Raw genomic sequence first — 12465 nt, forward strand, 5'->3', positions numbered from 1 at the left:
TTATTTCCATATTCGTTGTTGTGCCCATATTTTGAACTTAGTTGTTAAAAATGGGATAAAGGTCATTGATGAGTGTGTTATCAAAGTGAGGGAAACAGTGAAGTATATAGATGCTTCTCTTGAATAATAAAATTTTATCAATGTGCTCATTGATGCTCCTTACCTACTAACACAAAATTGTGGATGGATGTGGCAACACGGTAGAACTCCACTTATTTAATGTTGAGAAAAGATATTTCCATATCCATATCCATACTCTTTAAAAAACCCAAAGTTCGGTTACTGTAGCTGTAACAGTAACTTTGCATATTTCTGACCATTTTGCCCTTTTTGATTTCCTTCCTATTCATTCCCATGTCAAGCTACTTTCGTCTTCTGCTTAATTATTCTCTTCTCTTCTCTTCTCTCTCCTCTCTTTTAATTTCATCATTCTTTCACAAGAACTCTCCTTTTTTCGAGCCATTCATTTCTTTTTTGAATTTTTTTATGTGATTACAGTAGTTGTTTTTTCAATTTACGCTTTCCTTACTGCTTACCTTTGTGAGTTTTAGTATGCGATTACAATAGCTGTGTTCTTCCTATTTTGTAGAGTTGTGAAGCATATTGAGATGGATTATTGACTGTGAGTTAATTTAAATAATTTAGGGTTTCGTTTTTCAGTTTACATTGATTGCATGAATGATCTGGGCCGTTTTTAAGATTTAAATTGATTGCATGCAATAATTTGGGCAAATTGAAATTTCTGGGTTATTTTGGGGCTTTAGCAAGTACCCATGTTCCCAATTATGGTTGATATCGTTTCATGCACTTGTTTTAGTGCATACTTTGTATGAATATCGATGCTTTTGCTTTGTTCTTACAAGGGAAGGATTTTGAAACTTAGCTATAGATTAGTTGGGCAGTGTGTTGGTAGCCTTATGGGGGTGTAATGGTTGTTCGCTGTGTGCCTGTGTAGATATACGGTATTGCTGAATACGATATTTTGCTGTGCTTATTAGATAGGGACCTTGTGAGCTTTTGTACTCTATCATTTTTGCATTACTTTTGGATCATGCTTTGCTAATTACATTAATTCAGTGATCACAGTTTATCGTTCATTGTGTTCCTGTGAGTGGTAGGCATCCAACTACTTCACTTGTGGCTGTAAATTCTTATTAGCGATTTCGTATTACCATTAAATAATACTACCTCAATCTAATAGCCTTGGTTATGCTAGAGATGTGATATTGACCATCACATAATTAGGAACATATCGGCTCTAAACTCTAAGAAATATGTATTTTTAGTAATTAGTGTAGATTTCCCTCGAGGGAGCAAGTATTCATTCTCCCAAGTAGGAGAAGTAGGAGTAGGAGTAGAAGGGCAAAGGGAAGGAGGAGGGGGTGATGACAATCTCATCGACCTTTGCGTAATTTCACAGTAAAGATTTTATAGCATTTTGAATTTTTTTGTTATATATTTTAGGATAAAAGAACTGACTATTAACAATTCCATTGTTATTTTAACCAAATTCTGGAAGAGGAGGAGTAGAGGAAGGGGGACTAGGAGAAGGAGGAGGATGGGGAAGGGGAGGTGTTAACAAAGGGAAACTTGACCTGTCTAAGAAGAGATGGAGCTATGCTGTATGAACATCAACTACTTCATGAATATAATGATATAGATGATGAAGATATAATATGGACCAAAAAGTAGAGAGAAGATATATAGAGAGAAAAAACTATATTTTGTTATTATGAAAGTTGTACAAGATGATCATATGTACGGAGTATTGCCTATTTATACAAGATACTAACCGACTTGTAACAAACTCCAACAGTTAGTTAACTAATTATGTTAGTCTTAGCTGTTAGTATAATTGAGCATCAGGCTGTCGCATAAATCCTTGTGTTCCTTTAGTGATTGAAGATGCAAAATGCTGTGTACAGGAGAAGGATAGATTGTTTGGTCACTGGCCCATATAGAGGATCCTGAAATACTGAACGAGAAATCTCCCACCCTTGTCAGCTCTGATGCCAGTGTAAAGTTAACTTTATGAACTGATCACTACCCTTGTAGTTCACAATCGCCTTGTAGGGATAACAATAATGTAAATGTAGTTAGTAGAGATGATGGTGAAAACTATTCGAATGCATTCACCTAGCACAAAAAAGACCGCAAGGTCAACAACTTTGTATAGGTGATCGAACAATTAGGAAGCTTTTGGAGTCTAAGTACCGGAGAATAGCTTCCAGAGCAAGGGATGAAGATCTTACCGACTCTGGTAAGTTGTACTCCATTAGTTTTATTGGTTTCTTTACGCTTTCTTTTTTGGAATGTTTCAATGCTTTCTTTTGATTTTTTTGTGTAACTACACGAATCTCACACTATTCGCTTCCACTTTCTCCCGTGTCCTAAAAAATGGTGTCAAACCAAAGTGTAAACTGTAAAGAACACTGAAACACAGGGAATAGCTTGCGTCGACTTGATTATGTGAGCTTATTGGTTGATAATTATCATTGTATTTATCTGATGAGTTGGGTTGTCTTATCGGTGTGCAGAAGTACGTTGCATGTTCAGCAGCAGAAAAACTGGCTTTAAACGCCAAAGATCGCAGAGAATTTACCCATTTAAGAGGAGGAGGTTTTATCACCATAGTTCAAGTTCTCATGTTGATATTAGCTACAACAAGAGTGTTTATAATTATCCTGACAAGGATGTTGATGCAAATGCCCCAGGTTTTGGCTCAATGGGAGGTGTGTCATCTGCTATTGTGCTGATTACAATCTACTAATATGTGAAACACCCTGCTAATTGTAAATCGTCTTGTTAGTCAATGGTTCGTCTGCCTGTGTTGCTGGCCAAAGCACAACATTACAATCTACTAATATGTGAAACACCCTGCTAATTGTAAATCGTCTTGTTAGTCAATGGTTCGTCTGCCTGTGTTGCTGGCCAAAGCACAACATTTTCATCCAGGGAATCCCGTGGTATGATAATATCACTATATGGAACAATTCATATATTCCTTCTATATCAGTCAATAAGCCTCGAGGTTCAAAACTTTCGCATAAGAAAAGGTCAATGAAGTTTATTGATTTAAATGGAATTAGGATTTTGTTTTTCAATAACTTTGATTGTTTGTTAGTGGAGTATTCATGTCAGGATGTTTTTCAAATGCTGCAGTGAAGCTTAGGATCAAGTCCTTTTGTGTGCCAAAGCTTTTGATTGAGATGCCAGAGACAGCAAGTATTGGTTCACTTAAGGTATATTATTTGTGTATATTAGAAGTTTTATTGTCAAGCTCATCTCAATATCTCATTATGAATCTCGATCTTTTCGATTTTAAGGGCCCTCTTAAGATATAGAATTGTTCTATTTAAGATTTCATTAAGTTTCTGTAGTAATCTGCCCCACATCTCCTATGTTCAATTCACTAATTTCAAGTTTCCTATCACCACAGAGGACGGTAATGAAATCGGTTTCTGCCTCACTTGGAGGTGGACTGCTTGTGGGGGTTTTTCTTCAGGGAAAAAAGATAAGAGATGATAATATAACCCTTGTACAGTCTGGTCCGTGTACCTGTGTGCTCTGAAGATAATTCTCTTATCGTCTCACCTGGTGTCGTGCCCTAGCCTATATCTAGGTGAGTTCCCATTCCCTTCAGTAGTTGTGTGTCTGTTTCTTTGCTTGTAGAAGTTGTTTGGACAATTCCGGGTAAGCATTCTTTGGTGTAAACCATCGATTTTAGTTTGGATTCAATTGTGGTGGGATCACATGGGCAGTGGAGTTTTTCCTCTTGCCTTCGTAAATTTCAACCCTGTGACATATGTTTGAGGCTATGTTACTCAGACACGGATACGAAGTATCGTATCCAATACGTATCGGAGTATCCGACACGTGATTTTGAATTTTAATAGATACGGGAATACGGTCAAAGGAGTATCTTGACTATTTTTTAGACACGGATACGATACGTCTTATATATATTTTTTTATTATATTTGAGAAATAAATAAAAAAATACTTTATACTGTATTTTTTTTTGTTTTATACGTACAATTCTTGTTATAGTACTCAGTTTAGTCGTCGTTTGCTACTGTTTCCACACATAAATATTAAAATATTACAGTTAAGTCGTCGTTTTTCCATCAAAATTAAGATGAAGATCAAGATGTTTCCTTTTGTTGTTGCCGTATCAGTATCGTGTCCGTAATTGGCGTATCCGATACGTATCCCGTATCGTATCCCGTATCGTATCGTATCGATACGGAATACGCCACTCAACAGACGTGTCCAAGTATCGTAGGTTTGAGGTAGGTCAACTTCGTGAGGAGCTAATAGCTATGGACGTCTTTTCTTTTCTACCACTCTGCTAATTAACCGTGACTCAATGAGATGATTACAAAAAGTGGCCCTGTTGTTCAACCATGATGTGATAATAGAATCGTTTTAGATTGTCATGTAGTGTCTTTGTCGTACTTATTTGTTTCACCTGTGATAATAGACAAATTTGTTGGGCAAACATTAAATAGACGTTATTTTCTCAGGTGTCCCCTCACAACTCCAATCCAGCAAGCAACTTCAAAAAGTTCAAATCTTTTAATGGAACATCTGGGCACCAACTAAGGCAGTGTCATAGAAAGTGATCATATCTATTTCAAGTAAAACACTTATCTCTTTCTCGTATATATTTATAGGTTACATTGATAATTTTTACTGATGGAACATGTAACGCGTTTCCAAATAGCAAATGAACAATAATTATGAAATGAAAGGAATCAAAGCTTTGTTGGGTTTTCTGGGGTTTTACGAAAAAAATTGATGAGTGTTTATCATCCATGTTTAACAAAGAAATACAACATTTACCTGGTTTTGATTACTTAAAACGATTAAGAAATGGGGATTCGGACATAGTTGCTAGAAATTCGGTGTTGATTTTATTCAATAGGCGGGCTTTTTTTAGTCTACTGATATTTTTTTTTCTTATCTTTTTATTTACCTTTTCTTGTTTAAGACCGTCTTAACTTAAGGCGGTTCTCATACGCAATCAAAATAGATGTGGAAAATTAAAGGAGGTTGTGAGATGTCTTGAGTGAAGACGGTCTTAAGCAAGACCAAATGCTTTTAATTTGATTATTTACATTAAGGCGGTTATCATACCCAATCAAAATAGATGTGGAAAATTAAAAGAGATTGTGAGGTGTCTTGAGTGAAGATGGTCTTAAGCAAGACCAAATGCTTTTAGTTTGATTATTTACATTTCAATAGTTCATCGGATTACATTATGTTATGTCTCCTTTGTCCCTATTTTAGTTATATTGCATGTCAAACTGCTATTTGTCACATTTTCTTGTCAAGATGGTTATTTGTAGCTGATTTCTAGATGTTGGTTAGTTTGATCTATTAGCAAGGTTGTTTAATTGGTTTAAAGGGTCACATGAAAATTAATGATCTTATAAATAAAGAAGCCATATGATATTTACAGTGATGATAATTCTTACTTCCTCCGTCCCAACTCCCACGTCCCACTCATTTGTTTACCTTTTTTCTTTATTCTTTGTGAGGGTATTCTAATCTTTGGTAAACAAATGACTGAGATGGAGGGAGTACTGGAGTAGTACCTAATTACCTAAAGTCCTTGCATCAGCATGAGGGTGAAGTTTGTTATGAAATGGGATGAAATGGGGGTATATTTGGGAGCGGCCTAGATTATGCTAATGGGCTACCTATATAACTATGTAAATAAATTTGATTATTTGTTTGAAATGTTCCTATTTACAGGGGTCAACACTCGGCCTTTGCTAATCATTGAGCACGCTCCGAAACATTATTGTTGAATATTTGGTTGAGATTTTAGTATTTATACTAATGAAATTCTTCTTGAAAATTGCAGAATTACGAATAATGGCACAAAAAGGTCTCCATCAGGAAAACTTCCAGCAAGTCTAACAGGTATAAACACAACTTTTGCTATCAAGTCTAACCGAAACCAAAGAGAAAATACAACTGACCCAAACAAAGCATATTTAGAAGATTGCATCATAATACGAAAATTAACCCATTTCCTCATTATAGATGAACCAGAGCAGCATTAGTCCACTATAAACTTCAAAAGGCAAATAGACTATAAATAAGGGGCGAGCATTAAACGCAATACCGCAAAAATGGGTTGCCGCTTAGCATTCCACCAATTCTTGACGGATATAAGCAAGTCTAGGTAAGTATAGCATTAGTCCACTATAAACTGCTTTATGAAATAATAAATGTCTACCAGTGGTCCTAATTATGCCATATACGAGACTGATTCTGCGAAGAATATTAAGAATAAGGTCGAACTTTACATTGATTATAACTCATGTAGCTTACCTTTTAAAATGGGCACATGACTGAAACATGAGAGTAGTTAGTTATCTTTACCTTCTTTATTAGTTTGGGAGGACTTAAGAGTCAGGATCTCATGTTTGATGTATTAAGACAATCTTGCAAGAGTCCTTTTAGAATTTAGATGTATAATGCTTGTTTATTACTTAGAAACTCCTAACTTAACTGTTATGTAACTATTAGATTCTCCGGAATGTCTTTAGATTTGTAAGGCTGCATATTTCAGGAGTAAAGTTAACACACTCTAGACAAATCAGGTGGTGAGCCATGCACTTATGCGAGTGAGTAATCAATGAGTAATTGCTTTGATGCTGATTTGGAACTCAGTAGGTTAACCATCTTTAGATTTGTAAGGCTGCATATTTCAGGAGTAAAGTTAACACACTCTAGACAAATCAGGTGGTGAGCCATGCACTTATGCGAGTGAGTAATCAATGAGTAATTGCTTTGATGCTGATTTGGAACTCAGTAGGTTAACCATAGTAGTTGCTTACAGCAGAACAACAAAGTGAAATTGCCAGTCTGATTTATCTGTTGCACATTTCTGTCAAAACCTTGGGTTCTTCTAAAAGAGTACCCTTTTTCTAGCTAGCGCTAATGTTGCAAGAAGTCAACGAACATTAGAAGCTTTCCTCAAAAGACCCTCTTTCTCAAGTTTTAAGCTTCTCTTGCTTTTATAGATGGTAGGTTTAGGTTAGCTTGGTATTGTTTTGTGTATGTGTATAAGAACATAAACTCTAGAATGGAGACATATCAGTCCAAACAAATACTTGTAGAATAGGTGCTTATTGGTTAACAAGGGAGTATGCATGAATATGTCTGAGTTTAGATAATTTGTCCAATAATATAAAATGATGTAGAATAGTTGACATTGAGGAAGTTGTCCAGAAAAGTGACTGTTTCCAGCAAAGTGCGAGTTATAGGTCATGCAAACATAGATGATTTATGCTCTCGTTGTCCTTGATATTCCCCGAAAAGTGTGAGTTATAGATAGTCAGGAAAACATAGACCTGTTCCACTTGTATTACCAAAGTATGCGTGTCATTCTCCTCGGCAAGCATGAGTTGCTGTTTTTTTTAAATGTTGTTAAACTAATTAAGACCATGTCACTTTTGCTAATAACCCGTCTGTTTAACGAGAATTTACATATTATTGTATTCAAAATGTTTGTAATATTGTTTACTGTAAGTGAATATTGGCAAAACTAAACATTGTTTGACCAACAAAGTTAAAGGGACAATATTTTCTGGAGAGGCATAAATAAGTTCAATTTTACTTCAAAACCTCATATTTGATAGACAGATTATTGAAAGTTTGGTTTTAGATATTCCACATATCTGATTTAGAGCACACTGGTATATTGTTATATCCCCCTTCTTTGTATGGTTTAAGCCTATTCTTATCAAGTTATTTCATTTATGTTTCTACACTAATTCGCTTAACATAGTTGCTCGAGTTGTGATCTTTAAGATTTATATAATGAACTGTGTGTTTCTTATTCTGCAGATCAAAGCCAAAAATCCATCTTGGAAACTCGGGTCATCGTATCCTTTTTAAGTATTAAAAGGCTTACTTGTGGTTCAACTTAGTGATGATTTTGATCAGATCGATGAGGAGTCTTTAGTAACCGAGGAATGACGTAAAAAGCCACAATTGCCCCTGGTAAAGTCGTTTATTTGTCTCCAAATATTTCCTTTTCATCAAATAGTCCACCAGAGTATCTGCATATTAATTCAAGCGGTCATTACACACTCAGGTGTTGTTCCTTGTTGTGCCATGTGCATATACCTGATTAAACAGTGCTTTGTTGGGGTCATTTATATCTGTGTTTCCTGGAAGTAGTTTCTCTTAGGGATTAGTGTTTTTTTTTTTTTGAATTTGTTAGGTGTTGATGTTGTCGTTTACAGCTTGGAGTCAAGTTATGGGAGTTAGCTTGCTGCGAAAAGGGGCGACAAAGTCGCTCTTAATCTTGCGAAATGACAGGTACTGGCCACTTCATCATGTTCATACTATGTCTTAAACACCTTATTCTTACCATAAACCACAAGAGTAGTGTGTTTCTTACTTTTTGATTGATTAGAAATGTGGAGTATAGGAAAATTAAACTTTAGGTCAATAATGAGAAATTAAAGTGAGCATAATAATTTATAATGACATCTCATTTAAGAACGTTTTACATGTACGATAACTTCCTTCTTATGCTGCGTGGTCCATTGAATGCGTATATTTTTTAATGATATTGTTCAATTTATACTTTGGGTTGATTGATTATGTGTAATTCCATGTCATATTCTTGATTGTCATGGCACACACCTGACACGAGTACGAGCGTATGACTCTGAATGTTAAGAATCAAGAGTAAACATAATTGACGATAAACTTGTGTTGTATAACATCCATTATTTCAGTTATTAACAGAAGGAGAATCGATGGAAAATGAGCCAAATGATTTCGACGTAGACGCCATGGATGGTTAGGAATCAAATGAGACGAAGAAAGAGCTTAAGAAGCCCGACAAAATTCTCCCATGGCTGTCTAAGGTGTAATAGAATGGACACTAAATTTTGCTACAACTACAATGTTAGCCAGCTGAAACACATGTCGGAGGTCAAAGATACTGGACTGCTGGTGGGACCATACGGACGGTTTTTGTAATAGAGATGAAATTATGAACTAATGTTGTAAATGATCTTTGGTTTATCATTGGTTGCCATTTAGGTGTTCTATACTTCTATGCTCGTTCGCCTTATTTATAAGCTACGTAACGAGCATATCACATGCTTAGGAATTGACTTCCTTCGTGTTTTGCCTACTATACCGATTGTTAACGCATCTATTTGGGTGTTTGAAACAGCGTAATTTTTCCTCGTCAAGGCAGCTGCTTTCTATCGACTTACTTTCGCTTAGAATTCTACCAAATTGGGGCACCGCGCCCGGTAGGGCGCGGTGCAACAACTAGTTTTATAAAAGGGCTTTAGACATGTATGCTTCGGATGAAAGTGGTTTCAAGCACCGTATTTCTAGTAGTGAATGGTTAAAGGTGGAGAAGATTTGTGGCTTGTTAAAGCTTTTTAATGAAATTACTAATGCTTTTTCTGGTACTGAGTATCCAACCGCAAACTTGTACTTCTACAACATATGGAAAATTCAGCGGCTTCTACTCTCGGCAATAGATGGTGGGGATACAAATATTTCACAAATGACTACTCAAATGTACGAGAAGTTTGACAAGTATTGGCATGATTTCTCTCATATTCTTTCTTTTGTTGTTATCCTAGATCCTCGTTACAAATATGATTTTGTGTTATATGCTCTTAAGAAGTTGCATGGTGACGTAACTGGAATAAATAAAGCCAATGTTATTTATAGGAAATTTCTTGAGTTGTACAAGGATTATGAAAAGAAAGTTTCTCCTACTTCTACTGTAACTGAGAACTATGAAGATTATGGATGCGGTGATCTAGAGGTAATCGACATTAATTACTTAGTAACTCCATGAAATTTTACCTGATAGAAACTTTCTTTCTTCTTAATATTCTGCATACTAGGAGTGAACTTTTCGTTATTCTGTTCTTTGTTCTTATTAGTTATTCCCCGACCTTTTCATTATTCTCTATAACAACAAAAATCTCTCGCTTTGTTTTTTTCGTGACCTTTTCATTATAGTGTATACTTTATATTTAGTCACAAGTTTTTTTTATACGTATTATCATTAACTAATGTTTTCTTTTATGTTTCCAAATAAGATTTTGATGCATGTTATGGATCCTCTCATAGATCTGGTGTAACTGAGCTTGAAAGATATTTATCGGATAACAAAGAGCCCGCACAGTTCAAATTGACGTTTTAAGCTTTTGGTCTAAAAATGTCGACAAATTTCCCATTCTTTCGTCTATGGCAAAAGATATATTGGCGATACCCATATCAATTGTTGCTTCGGAATCGACTTTTAGTATGGGTGGAAGAATCTTGAACAAATGGAGGAGTTCGCTTCTATCTCAGAATGTTGAAGTTTTAGTGACAACTCGTAATTGGCTATTTTGTTATGAAGGTAAAAATCTAATTGAATTCTTTTGTTTCTATTACATAGCAAATTATAAACTAGGTATCATGTTTTTCTTGGTATCATGTTTTTTTTTTGTTTTTTTGTATTTTGTGTAGAGTTGGAACAACTTGGTGTTGAAGTCGGTGAAGATGGTGAAGATTGGTAATGTTAGTGAGGTATTTGTGATTGTGCTAGGGGAAGTGTGATGCTGCTGTTATCTTGTTGTTTTCTGTCCCAAGTTGCTTTTTTGGTGCTGGAAGTCTTTCAACCTTGTTGTGGTTCTTCGAGTTGTCGGGTGTGTTTAGTGTAGCTTGTAGAAGGTTATTCCTTTGATGTTGTAGACGACTTGTTGGCGTTAGTGGCTAAAGACGAGTATTTTATTGGTTCTAGGCGTGTACTTCTTTACTCTAATTTAAGTCGTTAAAGACGAGTATTGTAATATTTGTGTATTTTAATTTGTTCAAAACTATTTCGTAGTATGTACTAGATATTTTTTAGATGATGTATTGTTAATTTTAAATGATATTTGAGACTTTGAGTATGACACTTTTGAATTTATACGTGTTTTCAATTTGTGGTTATGGACTTATGGTTGAATGATTATGGCCTTGTGTGTCATATAAGAATATAATGATTTTTAGATTGCGGAGTGGCCGAGTGAGCGTCTAAGGCAAACAATAAGATCTTCAATTTGCAAAGGTGACTAATGTCCTTTTTTTAAGAGAATTTTAATATTTTTTTTTTCATTTTCTTACTTTTGCAAGTTATCTTTTGGAGTTTTGGTTGCTTTCGGGTCAACTTCGGGTTGTCTTTTGGATCGGGTCAGAGTCGGTTTTAGGTCGGGTCGGGTCAATAGTCGGGTCGGGTCGGGTCATCATGCGAACCGGGTTGACTCGGATCACGGGTCATCTCGGGTCGGTTCCGATTTCGGGTTAGTCATAATCGGGTTACGTTGGGTAACGGGTTGTCGTCGGGTCGGGTCGGTTTCGGTTTCGGGTCGCAATATTTTTGGGTCGGGTCGGTTTTGCTCGGTTTCGGGTCGAGTGAAACTTGCCAGCTCTAGGTATATACACTCAGTTTACCATGTCATAATACACCATGCTAATGAGATGAGTTAACCCGAAAGACAAGGACATGAACTATCAAATTTTTTTCTGTTAAGGACCCAAACTATAAAACTTTACAGTTAAAGAACTTATTAGTAGCTTCCGTTTATCAATGTATACCTAGTGCGTGGGTTTTGGCTATCTACTTTCGTATGTCATTTTTTTATGTGATTTCTTTTATCACCCCAACAAACAATGGTAATCAAGAGATTTCTCATAATTTTATTTTGTAACATTGATCAGTTTTGTACCCATTTTATTATCGGTTGTCACTTTTTTTTTGACAACAATAAACTGAATTATATTAAAACAGAAAGGAGTACAAATACATAAACCCGTTACCCAGTAGCCAAACTAACCGGCCAAAAAGGGTAAATGACGAAGAGGTGACGAATTTCATGAACTGAATTCCGCACACCAATTGGTACTGGCAGTAAGCGTGCCAGAACGGCTAATAGTTTACGACATGAAATGGAAAAAGAAATGTAGGTATATGCCGCCGACCGGGCAGTTCGCATAGCGATCAATAAAGCTCGTGTTGAAGCCTCTAGCATATTGGTAACTCTGATAAAAGCTAATTGCACTTGTCCAGTATAAGAGTCTGAAATGGACGCCTGAAAGCAATTACCCGGATGTAAACGACTGACCAACACATAGAAGCAAATAGATCCTAAGGTGCTATTCATAGTCTGATGCAGCTGTGAAGGAGCAGTAGGTAGCGGAACAGAACCGTTTAGAGTGCGCCAAATTGATGGGAAAAGTTGATGAGAGGAATAGAGCTGATCAGCAAGCCGGTAGATTCTTAAAGGATCCATTGGACACTGTTGGAAAATAATAGAATTACGTACCGACCAAATCGCTTGCAAGACACAATCGAAGTAGAGTAAAGGATTGAGAGCACTTGATGACTGATGAGAAAAATAGGTCACCAAATCAGCCAGCAAATGAGTAAAAG

At 36.0% G+C, this 12465-nt stretch overlaps 2 protein-coding genes across 8 annotated transcripts; both read left to right on the plus strand.

The window, feature by feature from the left end:
* The first annotated feature begins 248 nt into the window (after positions 1-248).
* Positions 249-9232, plus strand: LOC141642978 (telomere repeat-binding protein 5-like). 7 transcript variants are annotated; one of them, XM_074451985.1, is made up of 11 exons: positions 249-2260; positions 2538-2732; positions 2904-2966; positions 3163-3242; positions 3440-3622; positions 4526-4639; positions 5872-5930; positions 6054-6195; positions 7866-8021; positions 8267-8342; positions 8768-9232. In XM_074451985.1, exons 2-5 carry the CDS (start codon positions 2549-2551, stop codon positions 3569-3571), a joined length of 459 nt encoding a protein of 152 aa, XP_074308086.1. In that variant the 5' UTR covers positions 249-2260; positions 2538-2548; the 3' UTR covers positions 3572-3622; positions 4526-4639; positions 5872-5930; positions 6054-6195; positions 7866-8021; positions 8267-8342; positions 8768-9232. The 7 variants fall into 7 exon arrangements, with proteins under 7 accessions (XP_074308086.1, XP_074308082.1, XP_074308085.1 ...); XM_074451981.1 differs by having other exon boundaries at positions 349-2260; positions 2904-3056; XM_074451983.1 differs by having other exon boundaries at positions 360-2260; positions 8245-8342.
* A 107-nt stretch (positions 9233-9339) lies between these two features.
* Positions 9340-10828, plus strand: LOC141641314 (zinc finger BED domain-containing protein RICESLEEPER 2-like). The gene is made up of 3 exons (XM_074449984.1): positions 9340-9825; positions 10521-10580; positions 10715-10828. The coding sequence occupies exons 1-3, from the start codon at positions 9340-9342 to the stop codon at positions 10826-10828; spliced, it is 660 nt and encodes a 219-aa protein (XP_074306085.1).
* The last annotated feature ends 1637 nt before the right edge of the window (positions 10829-12465 follow it).

The sequence above is a fragment of the Silene latifolia genome, chromosome 2 (genome assembly GCF_048544455.1).
Source record: "Silene latifolia isolate original U9 population chromosome 2, ASM4854445v1, whole genome shotgun sequence".
NCBI classification, from domain to species: domain Eukaryota; kingdom Viridiplantae; phylum Streptophyta; class Magnoliopsida; order Caryophyllales; family Caryophyllaceae; genus Silene; species Silene latifolia.

Excerpts from the sequence above, each read along its gene's own strand:
- LOC141642978 (XM_074451981.1), top strand. The coding sequence starts at position 2,549 with ATGTTCAGCAGCAGAAAAACTGGCTTTAAACGCCAAAGATCGCAGAGA. Across the intron at positions 3,057-3,162 it reads AAACTTTCGCATAAGAAAAG|TGAAGCTTAGGATCAAGTCC; the intron begins GTCAATGAAGTT and ends CAAATGCTGCAG. Across the intron at positions 3,243-3,439 it reads CAAGTATTGGTTCACTTAAG|AGGACGGTAATGAAATCGGT; the intron begins GTATATTATTTG and ends CTATCACCACAG.
- LOC141641314 (XM_074449984.1), top strand. The coding sequence starts at position 9,340 with ATGTATGCTTCGGATGAAAGTGGTTTCAAGCACCGTATTTCTAGTAGT. Across the intron at positions 9,826-10,520 it reads ATGGATGCGGTGATCTAGAG|AGTTGGAACAACTTGGTGTT; the intron begins GTAATCGACATT and ends TATTTTGTGTAG. Across the intron at positions 10,581-10,714 it reads AGATTGGTAATGTTAGTGAG|CTTGTAGAAGGTTATTCCTT; the intron begins GTATTTGTGATT and ends TGTTTAGTGTAG.